This window comes from Schistocerca nitens, chromosome 3 (assembly GCF_023898315.1).
Source record: "Schistocerca nitens isolate TAMUIC-IGC-003100 chromosome 3, iqSchNite1.1, whole genome shotgun sequence".
In the NCBI taxonomy this organism is placed as follows: Eukaryota; Metazoa; Arthropoda; class Insecta; order Orthoptera; family Acrididae; genus Schistocerca; species Schistocerca nitens.
The window spans coordinates 797,673,566-797,688,499 of NC_064616.1; the positions used below are offsets into that span (position 1 = coordinate 797,673,566).

At 39.2% G+C, this 14,934-nt stretch overlaps 1 protein-coding gene across 1 annotated transcript in view; it reads right to left on the reverse strand.

The window, feature by feature from the left end:
* The window catches only part of LOC126249769 (O-glucosyltransferase rumi homolog), a 175,369-nt gene that overhangs the window by 88,889 nt on the left and 71,546 nt on the right, over window positions 1–14,934 (reverse strand). Inside the window, exon 5 of the mRNA XM_049951456.1 lies at window positions 5,776–6,008. Coding sequence (XP_049807413.1) covers window positions 5,776–6,008 — 233 coding nt within the window. The remainder of the gene's footprint in view (window positions 1–5,775; window positions 6,009–14,934) is intronic.

The following is a 14,934-nucleotide window of genomic DNA, read 5'->3' on the forward strand; positions in this document are numbered from 1 at the left end:
TTTCTGGAGTAGCATAATGCTCAGTGGAAAATATTTTTGACCTGGATGGATATACAGCCTTTGGGTTTTCTATACAACAGTCAGTCCAAGTAATTCAGAATACTATTCCATATGCAGAAATGGATTTTTTTATGTATTTGTTATGGTCTCATTTTCAACAGGCCTGGGAATGACTTCCATTGATAACAAACAATGTTATGCATTACGTCTTTGTGGGGACTTCAAAAAATATGGTAAACACTCATCTGACTGTGAGCTCATACCCCTTCCACATCTTGGTAAATTATTGTCAAAATTGGCAGGGGTCAGCATTTCTCTAAAATCAATCTATCGGAACCTTTTTTTCAACTTCCTTTGAGTGAGTCTTCCATGGCAATTCTGGTATTAAATACTCCATAATGCATCTATCACTACAACAAGTTATCTTTTGGGATAGCTAGAATTTCCAGCAATATTTCAGAAATTTTAGAACAAATTACTGTTAAGCATTCTACAATGTGTCACATATCTGGATAATATTGCGGTCACAGGACGGATTCAGGAGCAGCATATGTCAAGTCTACTGTGAGTACTTTCCTTTCTTTTGCAAGCTGGGTTAAAGTATAACTTACAGAAACAGTCCTCCTGTCAGGAGTCCAGTACAGTAAATAGGATATATCGTTAGCGAGGATGGCCTTCAATGGATGTCAGAGAATGTGTAAGCAATTTCCCATATTCCTACACCAAAAAATGTAAAGGACCTGCTGGTTTTTATGGGCAAGGTTAGATATTATGCTAAATTTATTCCTGAAACTGCAATGAAGGCCCATCTGTTTTTAATCTATTGTGGAAACAAGGGGCCCCTTCCCAGAGGTCTGCAGACTGTCCCCGAGCACCGTTTAAGCTGAAGCAATGTCTCTAAACTGCTCCTTACGTGATTTTATGTCAGCCTCATTTACCTCTCTTGGTGGCCACAAATGACAGGGCCAGTCTATCGCATAAGTATCCAAATGGTTTGGAACTACTTTCAGGTTCACCCCTAAGACACTCATGATGGTATAATAAAATTATTTGCAGATAGAGAAGGAGACATTGGCAATTATTTTAAGTATCCAGAAATTCAGAATTTTTCTGTATGGCCCAATTTCATCTGGTCACAGATCATAAGCTACTACTGTCTGCATTTGACCCTAAACCAAAGTTGTCTGAACAGATAACTCAGAGTTTATAATTCTGGGTACTTTTCTTATCAAATTACCACTATTCCACTCACGATCGTACACTGGCCCAGGGGACATGCTCTTACGGCTATTTATGGATGCTGATGAGGAATTTGATGAACAAGATAACTGTTTGTTTTCACAATGATTCACAATTGGGAAAGTCAGTGGAAGAATTTCCAGAGACGCTGCAGCAGCCACACGTAATGATCCACTCTCGAGACAGGTTTGGCAGTTCATACTAATGACTGGCCACAGGCCCTTCTTTCAGCAGTCTTTGAGGAGCTTCCTCATCGCTTTTTGCGATACTGTGGCCTTCGTCTTTTCAAAGTTATCCTTTTGTCAAATCAAGATGATTGCCAAGGTCAAGGAGTGATTCAGGAAGCCCTGTGCTCTCATATATTGCAGCTCCTGCATCAGTCCAGAAGGAAGTATCTGGCCCGGTGACGTGTACTGGCCACAGATTAATAAAGATAAATAGGCTTGTGGTTCAACATTGCCAAACTTGTCAGAGGCACAACCAGCACAACCCTAAACCTACCAGCCATCGCTTAAACTTAACTGACTGTGGGAACGAGTGCATACAGTTTTTGTGGTGACATTCCACAGGATCACGTGGTCAATTTTAATAGATGTGTATTCTCATTTCCCATAAGTCATAAAAATGTAACAAATCACAAAGGGGAATATCACTAAGGCCTCACCACTGTTTTTTCTATGGAAGGAGCCCAAAGAGCTTATCAGCAATAATACATCACAGTTTCCATTCACCAGTTTTCAGTTGTTTTGCACCCAGAATGGAATCAAACTATTACCGCGCCGCTATTTCACTCTGTGTCTAATGGCATGGCTGAATGTTTTGTGAGAACATTTGAAACACTGATGGAAAAACTGTTTGACATCCACACCTATCGAGTCTTGACTGCTTTCTTTTTATTCTCTTACCGAGCAACACCGATCCACTATAGAAGCCCGGTAGAACTCTTGCATGGACACCCTCATTGTCTCTTTGCTGTATCAGCTACAGTGTCCATTGGTACAAGAAGATGAAGAAGAAGAAGCAGTGACCGCAGTGACATCTTTTAAGGAGAACACCCCATCTCGCCCAGCCCAATGATCAACAACAGCAGATGTGGTATCCCGTTCCAAGACAACATCCCAGGTGATAGGCACCTGGCATTCCCAGTTCTCCAGAGTTCTCCAACATCACTATTGATCTGGACCTGGAACCGGACTATATGCAGAAAGCCCCCTGTCTGTGCAACACTAATTAACCTGCACAAGTTGATTATCTAAAAGTTGAAATGCTTCAACATTAATGACTGCCTGGACTTCCTCATTTGCTACAATGCTAAGGTCTTTCATAGTTTAATAACAAACCCTCCAAGATTGCCTTTAAAAAGGCAAATATGAAAGCTACAAATAAGCCAGGAAGGTTCTGAAGCTCGACCATAAAATAATTACAGTAGCAGCTTAAAAGTTTTAACAAATGATTTTTAAAGTACAGGACATGAGTCTCTCCTGATAGTAGCAAAAGAAGTCCAGATTGCTTTTGCAAGGGACAATTTATTTTCATTCTAGTTCCATGTGAATTAAATTCACAGCAATACCTGCTACAATCTTATTCCTACCCCAACTTCCCCCACCTCCTCTCCACCTGACGCACTGTTTTGTCAAAATTTCACTGTGCATATGTTGCTACCAGCAGTTTCCATCTGTTCTAAGAACTGCAGAAAGTACTGTCCATCAACATTTTCTCAGTTATGAAAAGCCAGTGTGAAGCCTAGGTGACAGACTTATATGGCACATAAGTACACAAGTCGTTACTGTAGTATGATCATTTTCTGTTACCGAGATAAGTACACAAAAGTATGTCAACATCTCTTAAAATAAATGTTTCCAGGCCATAATGTTTTCTTTCTATTTACAGCACAAGGAAACTTACTTCCCGATTAATCATTATACTGTATGTTAGTTCATTACAGATCACACATTAAAGTATTAAAACAAAGCACTTACTTCATGCCCAAATAAACAATATTATACTGTATATTATCCCTGTGTTTGAAAGTACAGCTGGAAGGTTTATACATGGCCTGAAAAAAAGGGAAGGTGAAGCACCAACTAAAAACGGCCAAATGCCAACTTATGTTTGTACATGGACATGCAATTAGTGTGCATGTAAATTATTAAGAGTTGCAATTCTCTAGGACAGGTAGAACACCCACCAGATTGCATTAGACTTGTTACCAGGCATGATAAGGTGTATGAAGGGTGTGAACAGTGCTGTGTCCTTCGTACAAGATGACAAACACACACACACACACACACACACACACACACACACACACACACACACACACACACCAATTTGTGGTCGCTTCGTATGTTGGTAAATGTTCTGGACAACAGCAATGTGCCAACCTGGTGTTCCCTGAGTCCCAGGCAGCCACCAAGAGAGGTCTCCGGTCCATTGCCAGCATAGCACACTTTCCACAGCCACAGCGCTGTGATTAAAGGCACTATTTTTCTGCATCTCATCATACACCCAATAACAGGTTGTGCCGTATCCGTGTGCAACAACAGTATTTATGTTAGTACGCAACCATGGAATGGCAGTCTCAGCTATCTAACAACTCTTTTTCTTTGAATTTTCTGGGCCAGGCAGTGGCCACAATAGCAGTCCATCAATCAGAGCTTTCGCTAAGGAAAAGGTCACTGACGAATGTGGAGCTGCCAGTGATACCTCAGACATTGCCATGAAGTGACCTATACACCTGGAGATTGCAGAAGACATTGGTATTAGCTGGTGCCATTGTCTTCACTGTAGCTGTTCCACTTCATAGTGAACTCAGACTTTAATTTTGTCCATTATTAGGGCCATCTGCCTGCATATGAACTTGTGTAAAATCAGCGATTACCAAGAGCTACTACAAACAGTTATTGTAAAAAAAAAATACTGGAAGGAGGAGTTTTTGTTTATGTGCATTTCAATTAATTTATTCTGCATTTTTACCTGGGCTGTGTTTTCACTGTGCCTGGCAAGGGATATGCCAAACAGTATCAGATGTTGAGTGATCACTACAAAGGACAGGGAGATGCTGCATACAAATGTGAGACAGCTTTATCAGCACACGAAAGTGTCTGACAGGAGCCTCATTGTTGATCTCAATTTGGCTGGTTCGTCAAATCTTGCAATATCGAAGTTTGTAACCCCTTCATAAGTGCACTTGCCTTCTGAGAACTAGTAATGGACTCCCTGCAACATTCCGTGTCATTCTCCATCATTGGTCAGACTAACAGCACCTGGACTAGGGAATTACCATCCCGTATGTAGACTGCTGTTAACATTACAACACAAACTGCTGTTTTCGGTATGGTGCTGTGACCAGGAAGTAACAACTGACGACGCACAGAGTTGCATTTTGTTCAGCGACGAATCACAGTTCTGCACTTCTCCGGACGACCACCGTCAATGAGTATGGCGGAAACCTGGGGAGAGGTGCCACTCTTCCAACACTTTGGAAAGACACGGTGATGTTACTCCTGGCATCACAGTGTGAGGAGCAATCAGGTATGACTCACAACTGGTAGTTATTGAGGTAACTCTAATGGCACAATGGCAGATCAAAGGTGTCCTGTGTGTGACAGTATAGTGGTACCATTTTTTCAACACAACAATGCTTGTCTACACATGTCACATGACTCTATGAACTGTCTGCATGATGCTGAGGCTATCCCATTGCCAGTAAGATTTCCAGATCTGTCCCAAATAGGACACCAGCAAGATCTCCAGATCTGTCCCAAATAGGACACACATGTGACGACCTCAGGTGTAAACTTCATCTCAGTGCCAAATATCGAGGATCAGCTACAACAGTTGTGGGCCAACTCGCAGCAGGAGAGGATACAACAGTTTTATGACATGCTAACCAAAGCAGTCCACACATCTAGGGCAAAGGGGATGTAATGTAATACCGATAAGTGGGCTCATACTGTCATATTCTCTCAACCTGTGGAGTTTCATTTCAGTTCATTTCATTTCCTGTTCCCTTTCTGGGTGCTTCACTTTTCTTGTCAGATAGCCTATTATGAGGAACTGTTATTTTCTATGATAAAACAATGTGATGACAGGGTCAAACATTGTGAAAATTTAACACCTAGCCACAATACTGTATAGACCACAGGTCATCATTGTGACTAAAATAGCTCATCCACTGCAACTGACTATTCAACATTATCAACAAAATCATCAATAACCCTCTCAACAGAAGAACATTCTAGTGAAAGAAATAATCTGAGTAATGTTTTCACAACACTTTGTAACAATCTAATGCAGCCAAGGAGTACAACAGCTTCCATATGAACAGTGACATGATAGAAATGTGTATGAATACACAATCTTAAGGACCCTAAGAGCAAAATGACAGCACCCACACTTCACAGCCACGAACACACACTTACATTCAAGGTTGAAATTTAATGTTCTGTTTATGTCAATTAGAGGTGGCACACATCCAGAAAGTGTTGAATGTGAATAAACTGAATAAAAGGAAAGATATGAAACAGCACTCACCTGATATCTTCTCTTGATGCTGTACTACTAACTGGTATATAATGTACCCACGGCTTCAGAGCTGGGTAAAAGAACTCAATCCAGTTGTCACCAACATGAAACACTAAACTCTTACATAAGAAGAGATGTTTCAATCGAAAACTGGCTGCAACTCCCCGGAAATTAAATAGATACTTGTATTCACAATGTCTTTCTAGTGATACTTCTTCAGCTGGCTCTGCGTACAGGGTGTCCTGAAGGAAAAAGAAGCAGCCTCACTTTATAAAAGTAACTACATAGCATCACATTCATAATAGACAGCAGCACAGACAGTACAAACAAGAAGTCATGCAGGGGATATTTTCCTATGTATCTCTCCCTGCTGCTGTTAGTAAGTAGACACTTTTTCTGTGAATAATGATCTGATTGTTGTTTCATTTATATGTCATTTCAATTCTAGGTAATTTTTCAATCAACTGAATTGACATGTCCAATTAAATATACCACAGAAACAATCAGAGCATAGGTTTTAGAAAGACATATAGGAAACTAGTCACTGATGCTTGCAGTCAAGATGAATAAGACAAACTGTGCAACTGCTTCTTCCAAATTAGACAGTAGTTGCACAATACAGGAACTGAAAGAAACTAGTTACTTATTCCAGTCACAAATACAATGAAATAAAGACACAATTCTAATAATCTGAAAGTTCATTAAAAATTTTCACATATCATCTTCCAATGGAACTGCAGAAAACGTCTCTTGGACAGATCATTCCAAAGCTTCATAGGTTATGCCACAGACCTCCTGTATGCACTATGGAAGTGAAACGAAGTTTTGTCATGTAAGTTGTGTTACAAGCTTCTTTCTATATGCATGAACGTACAATAAAATTTAATCCAGCTCTTTCTAGTTCTGGAGTTCTATTACACCACTCCTCATATAAAAAATCACCAAACAAACTTAATCCATTCTGAATGTTTGTAAAGAGCATAGCTGTTGGTAGTATCCTATAAATTCACCAATGATACACCACCTGGTGTAGTTGTAACCTATCTGGTGAGAAGGCACTGTACACAGCAACTCACCCATCACAAGAAATCACATGACTATTCTGCGGGACTACCCAAGCTCTCTAATGCTGATGCTGGTTACTGCCAAGCTTATATGTCAGTTTGGATGCTGGCATGCTGCTCTTTAGAATGTGATGCTACTTACCAGCATTTGCTATGCGATAAACACAGATTTGGTCACCTTTTTCTCAGAAACTATATCCTGCTCTGGCACAGCGAGCTTTACTAGCACCAAACCACAGCTGTGAATTTGGCTTCCATTTCAGAAAACATGCCTCGTCCTATGGCAGTCCAACTATGCTGCTACGCCCTAGTGACTGTTACGCATTCAGGTGTCTCCACATCCTGAACTCTCATTTGTTGCAATAGCCCCTACTATATTTTTTATTGTTTTTGAGAAATATTTTATCCTGCAAATAGATTGTGTGTTACATGCTTACATCACTACTGACAATAACTTGAATGTTGAAGAACACTTGGAAAACCATGTCTAATTTTGAGTGAGGGATTATCATTCAGTCTTACACAGTTATTGATAATTATACAAATGGTCAAAGAGCAGTGGGTGTCAGAACTCTGGTAAGTACTATAACAAGATAGACATAAAACTAATGTTAAGAATGTAACAAATGCATGAACAGGTGATACACAAATAACTCCAGTGAAAAATAAAACTAAAAACAAGTAATGCTTCCTTGAAAAACATTAGATGCCAAGAACGAGAAGGAAGCTCGTGGTTACAAGTAACAGAAACAGTGCGTAACATTAATGGCATGTTCTAATGCAAATGGGAGTTATAGACTACCGCTTATGGTGATTGGAAAATCCCAACATCCAAGTTGTTTTCAACACACTGACATAAACTCTACCAGTGCAGTATTGCACTCAGAAGAAAGTGTGGATGGACAGACAAATATTCTCTCGGTGGTTCCATGAAACGTTTGTACCAGCAATGAGAAAAGAGCTAAAGAAGAAAAAGCTTCCACTGAAAGCTATCCTTATAACTGACAATGCTCCCAGTCATCCTCAAGATGTTTCTCTGAAGTCCCATGATATGCAAGCACTCTTTCTGCCACCCAATGTGACAGCCCTAATTCAACCCATGGACCAGGGAATTTCGGAATAAATTAAACGTCATTATCGACATTCACTTCTCATCTCCTTGCTGAACAAAAGTGAAAACGACACTATCGAGACAATGCCGAAAGCATGGAAAGCAACTAACATACGTGATGTTGTTTTCCAAGCAGCCAAAACATGGGACAAAGCGGAGAGTGCTACCATGGTGAAGAGCTGGAGAAAATTGTGGCCATCCATTGATGTCAAGTTGGATCCAGTAGTGGGTGACAGTAATAAGCCAGTCAATTCAGAATTATCAATTACTTTGTATGTTCCACAACCTTCCAGGAGGAGAAGGAATTAATGATGAAGGTGTTACTACGTAGCTGAAAGAGGAAAACTGTGATACGGACCAAACTTATATTGGAGACGCTCTCACTTAACTGGAGGGAAAATGCTGCTGTCTTTTAACTGAACAATTATTTTTGAAAGCTTGAATACAGCAAAATGAAGAAAACAAAGGCCATTTCAGAAGAAAAATGTGTTGAAGTTTTTGCAAACGCAAACATTCCAGTCAAAAAGTTTCCAATGAGCACTTTTTTTAATAGTCAATTTCAAAGAACTAATAATTTGCTTGTCTACACTCACATAACGTGACAACCTTTCAAATTTGTGCATCAAATCATTTACAAACAAAGAAAATAAATATGAATTTTGACAAAAATAGATGTGAATTTTGCAAAAGCAGATGTGAATTTTGCCAAAGATAGATGCTACATTTTCCGGTCACTAATAATGAGCAAATAGATATGTAAATTTCCACAGGCAGACATATCACGCTTATCAGTGAGTTTGCAGTACAACTGAACTGTGACCACAATATCATACAAAAATAGTGAAAAGCTTGGTTTATTGAAAAGCATATGCACAGTACACACATACAGACCTCATGTCCAATTTGGCTGAGAAGGGTGGACATTTGTTCTAGTCATCTCGAAGAGTCCAAAGAAAATAAATATATATGTCAAAGTTACAGCTATCATTAGCTTTCATCAGGTCAGTGGGGCATTCAGAACTGAAGGAGTAATCAGCCCGGAGATACAGTATCATCTAAACTAGTCTGAGCATCCCTAGAAATAGTTTTCTGATACTTCAGCTGAGGAAGAATCTGAAATAAGGGTTATCAGTGATCTATCAAATGACCTTTGCTTAATATGGTATGGAAAGTTCTGGCACAATGTATATAATTTAGGAGTAAAGACAACAGCAAGCAAACTTCATTAGCTTTCATACGAATTCTTTTCCAAGCTAGGGAAAACACAAACACACGCACACACACGCACACACAAATTTGTCGATACCGTGATTTGGCACGTAGACTGGGTGATGTAGAGTTATGTTGAGTTGAGAGGACAAGGGAAGAAAATGGAGGCGGGGAGCAAGAGGGAAAGTTAGTGAAGAGTGGCTGAAAGATCAGAGGGAGGCAGTAGGTGCACAGTTCAGTGCGTACTGATGACGGTACAGGAGCTTGGGTTGGAAAGTGGTGACAGAATTGTGGAAGAGGAGACCATGGGGAAGAGAGTGCAGGTGCTGGGGGTTAGCTGAGATTGAAGCCAAGAGGATTACAGGAATGAAGGATGTGTTCCAAAGATAGCTCCCAAGTATGCAGTTACAAAAAGTTGGTGGCAGGGGAAAGAATCCAGATGGCCTGAGTTGTAAAGCGGCTGTCGGAATCGAGCTTGTCATTCTCAACAGTGTATTCTGCCATCAGGCGGTCAACTCTGCACACGGCCACAGTTTAGTGGAGCCATTTGTTCGAGTGGCTTGTCAGTTGGTAGTCAAGTCAATGTAAAATGCTGTGCAAAATTGCAGCAGAGTTGGTATCTGACATGGCTACTTTTGTAGGAGGCCCTGCCTCTTACAGGATCGGATAAGCCCATGACTGAACTAGAGTAGATGTGCTAGGTGGACAATTTGGACAGGTCTCTCATGTGGGTCTTCCATGAGCATAAAATCTGTGTAAAAAGGGACAAGGCTGGTTGTGGCACAGGGACTGACCAAGATATCATATAGGTCAGGTGGGCAGCAGAATACCACTCTAGGAGGAGTGGGAATAATTTCCATGCATGACAGATAGTCAAAGACCCGGTGAAGGATATGGTTCAGTCACTACAGTGGGGATGGTATTTTGTGAATAGGGGCATGCTCCTTTGTAGCGTATTCTTGGGGGTAGTGAGAGGTTAGGAGTGTGAGAGGATACAGTGTGGGAAATCTGTTTGTGAGCTAAGTTCAGGGGATAGTGCGCTGTTGCCATATTTTGCGACAATGCAGTTTCATTCACAGAGCGACCAAATTATTTACTCATATGTCAATGTTACTTTCTTGTAGCAGTATAGCTGTGAATGTGTATCAAAACATCTTGACATCTTGGTGTGATTTTTAAACGAAAATGTCATGTGACAGCAATAAACGTGAAGTTCCTCACAAGCAACTTTAATTAGATTGCATGCCTATGAAGTATCGTACTAGTCATGTGACTGGTTTCATGATTTCCTGAAAGAAAAATCACTGTATGTAGTAATCGAAGGAAAATTATCGAGTGTGATAGAAGTGATACCTTGTGTTTGCAAGAAAGTGTTACAGGTGCTTCTCTCTACCCAATCCAGTAAATGGTTTAGGAGAAAATCTGAGCAGCCCTCTCAAACTGTTTGCAGATGATGCTGTGATTTACCATCTTATAAAGTCAATAGAGATCAAAACAAATTAGAAAACTACTAAGACAAGATATCTGTATGGTGAGAAGAGTGGCAATTGACTCTAAATAATGAAAAGGCTGAAGTCATCCACATAAGTACTAAAAGGAATCCGCTTAATTTGGTTTACAGGATAAAACAGACGATTCTAAAGGCTGTAAATTCAACTAAATACTTCGTGATTACAACTACGAAGAACTTAAAATGCAACTATCATATGGATAACGTTGTGTGGAAAGCAAACCAAAGACTGTGATTTATTGGTGGAACACTTAGAAAATGCAACAGGTCTAATAAAGAGACTACTTACACTATGCTTTTCTGCCCTCTTCTCAAGTATTGGTGTCAGCAGATAGAATTGATTGAAAAAGTTCAGAGAAGAGCAGTTCGTTTTGTATTTTCACAAAATATGGGAGAGACTGTCGCGGATATGATACGCGAATTGGGGTGGCAATAATCAAAACAAAGGCGTTTTTTGTTGTGGCAGGATTTTCTCATGAACTTTCCGTTGCCAACTTTCTCCTCATAGTGTGAAAATACTTTGTTGGCGTCCACCTACATAAGGAGGAATGTTAATCATAATAAAATAAGAGAAATTAGAGCTCACAAGGAAAGATAAAAGCATTTGTGTTTCCTGGGCGCTGTTCGAGGGGGGGAAACAGTACAGAAATAGTTTGAATGGGTTCTATCAACACCCTTCCAGGCACTTAATTGTGAATTGCAGAGTAATCATGTAGATGTAGATGTAGATGATTCACAAGCAGAGGTTGAAAATACTGCTTCAGTTGTAAATTACTTTATTTTCACAGGATCGGTTTCGGACTTTTACAAGCCCATCCTCAGGTGTCGTAGCTGTGCTGTGGTCGCCAAGCACCACGTGTACCAAGCGCGGTGTGCTGCCTATGAGTGCAGAACAGGGAGTGCTTCACAAGCAGTCGAGGAGGTTTATATACCACATTTATAACTTCTTCAAATGTGAGTCTGAAAGCAATACTTCTATTTTTGACATTTTGGAGACTCAAGAATGAACTGCAGAAGCACATATCGGCAAGAGAACTGTACAAAGAATAGCAAACAAAAATGTCAGAGCTGTAGAAATCTCAGGAAAATTTGTTTTCATGTCACCTGAAAATCATCAAAATTGTAAGAAACCTGTAACACAAATATATGGTTTTGACAACTACGTTTTAAAGCGCTCCGTGTTTGAAATGTATATAAGAAGGGAATTCCAAACATCACAAAAACTTGTTACAATTATGCCTGAGTAGGGTAATGCTTCATCAATGTAGAGAATTTTAAAATACAGTGGTTTTAAGCATGTTAAGAAGAGAGTTTTTAATTGACAGAAGTTACATAGAAGCAGCACAAAGCATGTCCATTATAAAGATGCACAATACAAGAGGAGGAGCTAGTTCCACAGTGTGTTACCTTGATGAAATATACGTGGATCTGAATCATTCCATGAATACCTGCTGGAAAATGAGTGATGGTACTGGCAGTTTTAATGTTCCCTTAGGAAAAGGTTCTCAGATACTTATTCTGCATGCTGGCTCTTCTTCTGATTTGTTTCCCGAGAGTAAACTTGTATTTAGTTAAAAAAAAAACAAAAAAAAAATCAGTAGTGACCACCATTCGAAAATGAACACTGTCACTTTCAAGAAGTGATTCACTGAACAATTCTTGCAACTTCTAGCTTAGAAGTCGGTCATTATAATTACCATGCCAGTTATCATTAAGATGTTACAGAGCACAAGGAGAGGGGATATTGAGCTCTGGCAGAAAAATAAAAATATTCTGGACAATATTAGCCAGACTCATGGTGAACTCTTGCAGCTCGTTAATTTATAAAAGTCATGTGACAGAATGTACAAATTTGACTTTCTTGCATGAGAATGTGGTCACACAGTTTTGAGTTTATCCACATATTACTGTCAGAATAATCTGATAGAATTAATCTGCGCACAGGTTACAAGCTACGTGGATGGAAAAAAACATCCAAGATAACACACACTGAAAGGCTTGGGCATGAAGCAACACACAAATCCCACTTCAGTGTGGGCACACTGTGTGTGTCATGCTGAAAAGTTTCGAAAATAAGACTTCCACATGGAGGTGAAGATTCATAGAAGCCTTGAACGTATCATCCTAAATTTAGAATCACATGGTTCGGACATGGACTCAGATAGCAGATGGTATTATGATTAAACTTTGAAACAAAGTAAAGTAATGATCTTTCTTGGTTTTAAAAGACTCATGGTTTAAAAACATTTTTGACAACATATCAATTGCATACACTGTACATTAGAACTTCCTAACTTTTATTGATTAGGAATATATAGCCTGAGAAGCATTCAGACCATAACGTTCAACACATTGTTCAAGGGGAAGTTAAGCTTTTCCCAGCCTGTTGTATTACTTGTGAGAAGGCGGCTGGACAAATTCGTCAAAAGCTCGCATATTTCGACACGTAAACCCCTATCATTTTCATGGCGCGAATTGGAAAATGCCTTAAAATGAAAGGGTTACCTGTCGCAATATTGGTGGTTCTCGACATTATCGGTCAGCATTCCATCGAGCTTTTCACAGAAGATGGTTAATTGTTAGCTTGTTCAATGGATCATAAATACATTCTCCCACTGTAATGTAGAATGAGTTAGTTTAAACTTATAATGCCTGTTGACACTGAAAAATATGACAACATACTGACAATTTTTAAGATAGTCTTTTCCACTAGTGTTTGCTACCAGTAATTCTTTTTCATGCATAGTGATTTACATTGAACAGCAGTGAAACACACCTACATATATGCGTTACATAGATTTAAAAAATTATATGAGGCAGAACCAGATGTCAAACAGATATAATGATTTCGGTTTGAGTTTATTTTGCCATGTATAACAGTTTTCATTATAATACAGTCCAAATCACAATAAATGGCAATTATTGCAACTATTTCCAATGGTCTTGTCATTAGACAATTGATTTGAGAAAAATTGTTCCTAACGTCTTCACAAAGCTGTATCAGCTGTTCTCACCTTCTGATGTCACACAGTAAATTGCTGTGGAGCAGTGTACACAACCTCAAGACTCACAAGTAAGATTTCTCTCATGTAGACGAATGATTAAAATCAGTTTTAAAATGTATTACTCCCTCAGAGATTTGAACATATAATAGAATGTACCAAAGGCAAATGAACATGATTGTTGTCCACAGCAACACAGTTCGACAACACAGACTTTGTTTGCCCGCTCTCTGCCACTGCCACGCATTCGCAAACCTTATCCCCTCCACGGCTTCCTATCGCTCTGCCTCTATGCATGGAAGCGCCATCCTATGTGAAGCGGGCTATAAGAAACTCTCATTGCCATAGTGAACCAAGCCCATTCTTTTTGTGCATTTTGTGTGTTCAATAGCATGTCTACCAAAGAAGATTATGTTCCTAATTCACTGTCTAACACATCATCTGTTTCGGTCCTAGGTAAGTCAACCAAAATTATTATTAGTTTTATTACTTCATAGAATGAAAACACAGCTTTGTTCATTTTGAGGTTATGTTTTATACACCAAAAAACTGATTTCAAGTGTATCATGTCACTTATTTATTTTGTTGTTGTCATTTAGGAGAGCACTTCAAAACTGATTGTACAACTGAGGCTTGAATTAAACCTTACACAATTTATATTTTTTACAGATACTCTTTGCAAACTCAGTAGCAGTAAGCGTAAAGTTTGCAGTGCAAGAAGTAGAGATTTTGCTTGTGATTCTACTGATGGTATGTGCATGATTATAATAATCTGCTTCCATTGCATTCTCATAAATTAATAATTGCATTTTATTACTTCATAAATATCATTACTGTTAGGTATTGAGTTCTGTACCAAGCTTACTTTGTTTTTATTTGTTTTGGTATCTGAAGGAGCATGTTCACCAGTTGTATAATATCCCAACATAAATTCACAGTCTAAGCTAACTAAAAATGATGGAAGTGGAAGAAAGTGGAGAAGTCACAAACATAACCGAAAGAAGAATATTAAGAACATTTGCAAAACAGTGGTGAAAAGTATCAGTCGGAATGGAAGGTACCTGCTAAAATATTTTGATTGCCATTGCCCCACACAGTGTCCTGAGAAATTTCCTAATGAACGAAGTAAAATTGTACGCTATTCATTTTGGAAACTGGGGGATTATTTGAAACAGAACATTTATCTTTAGGGTTGAGTGAAAGTAAACAGAGCTATTAGATCCCATCGCAGTGATGGCAGTGGAACATCAAAATCTTACACCTACAACTATA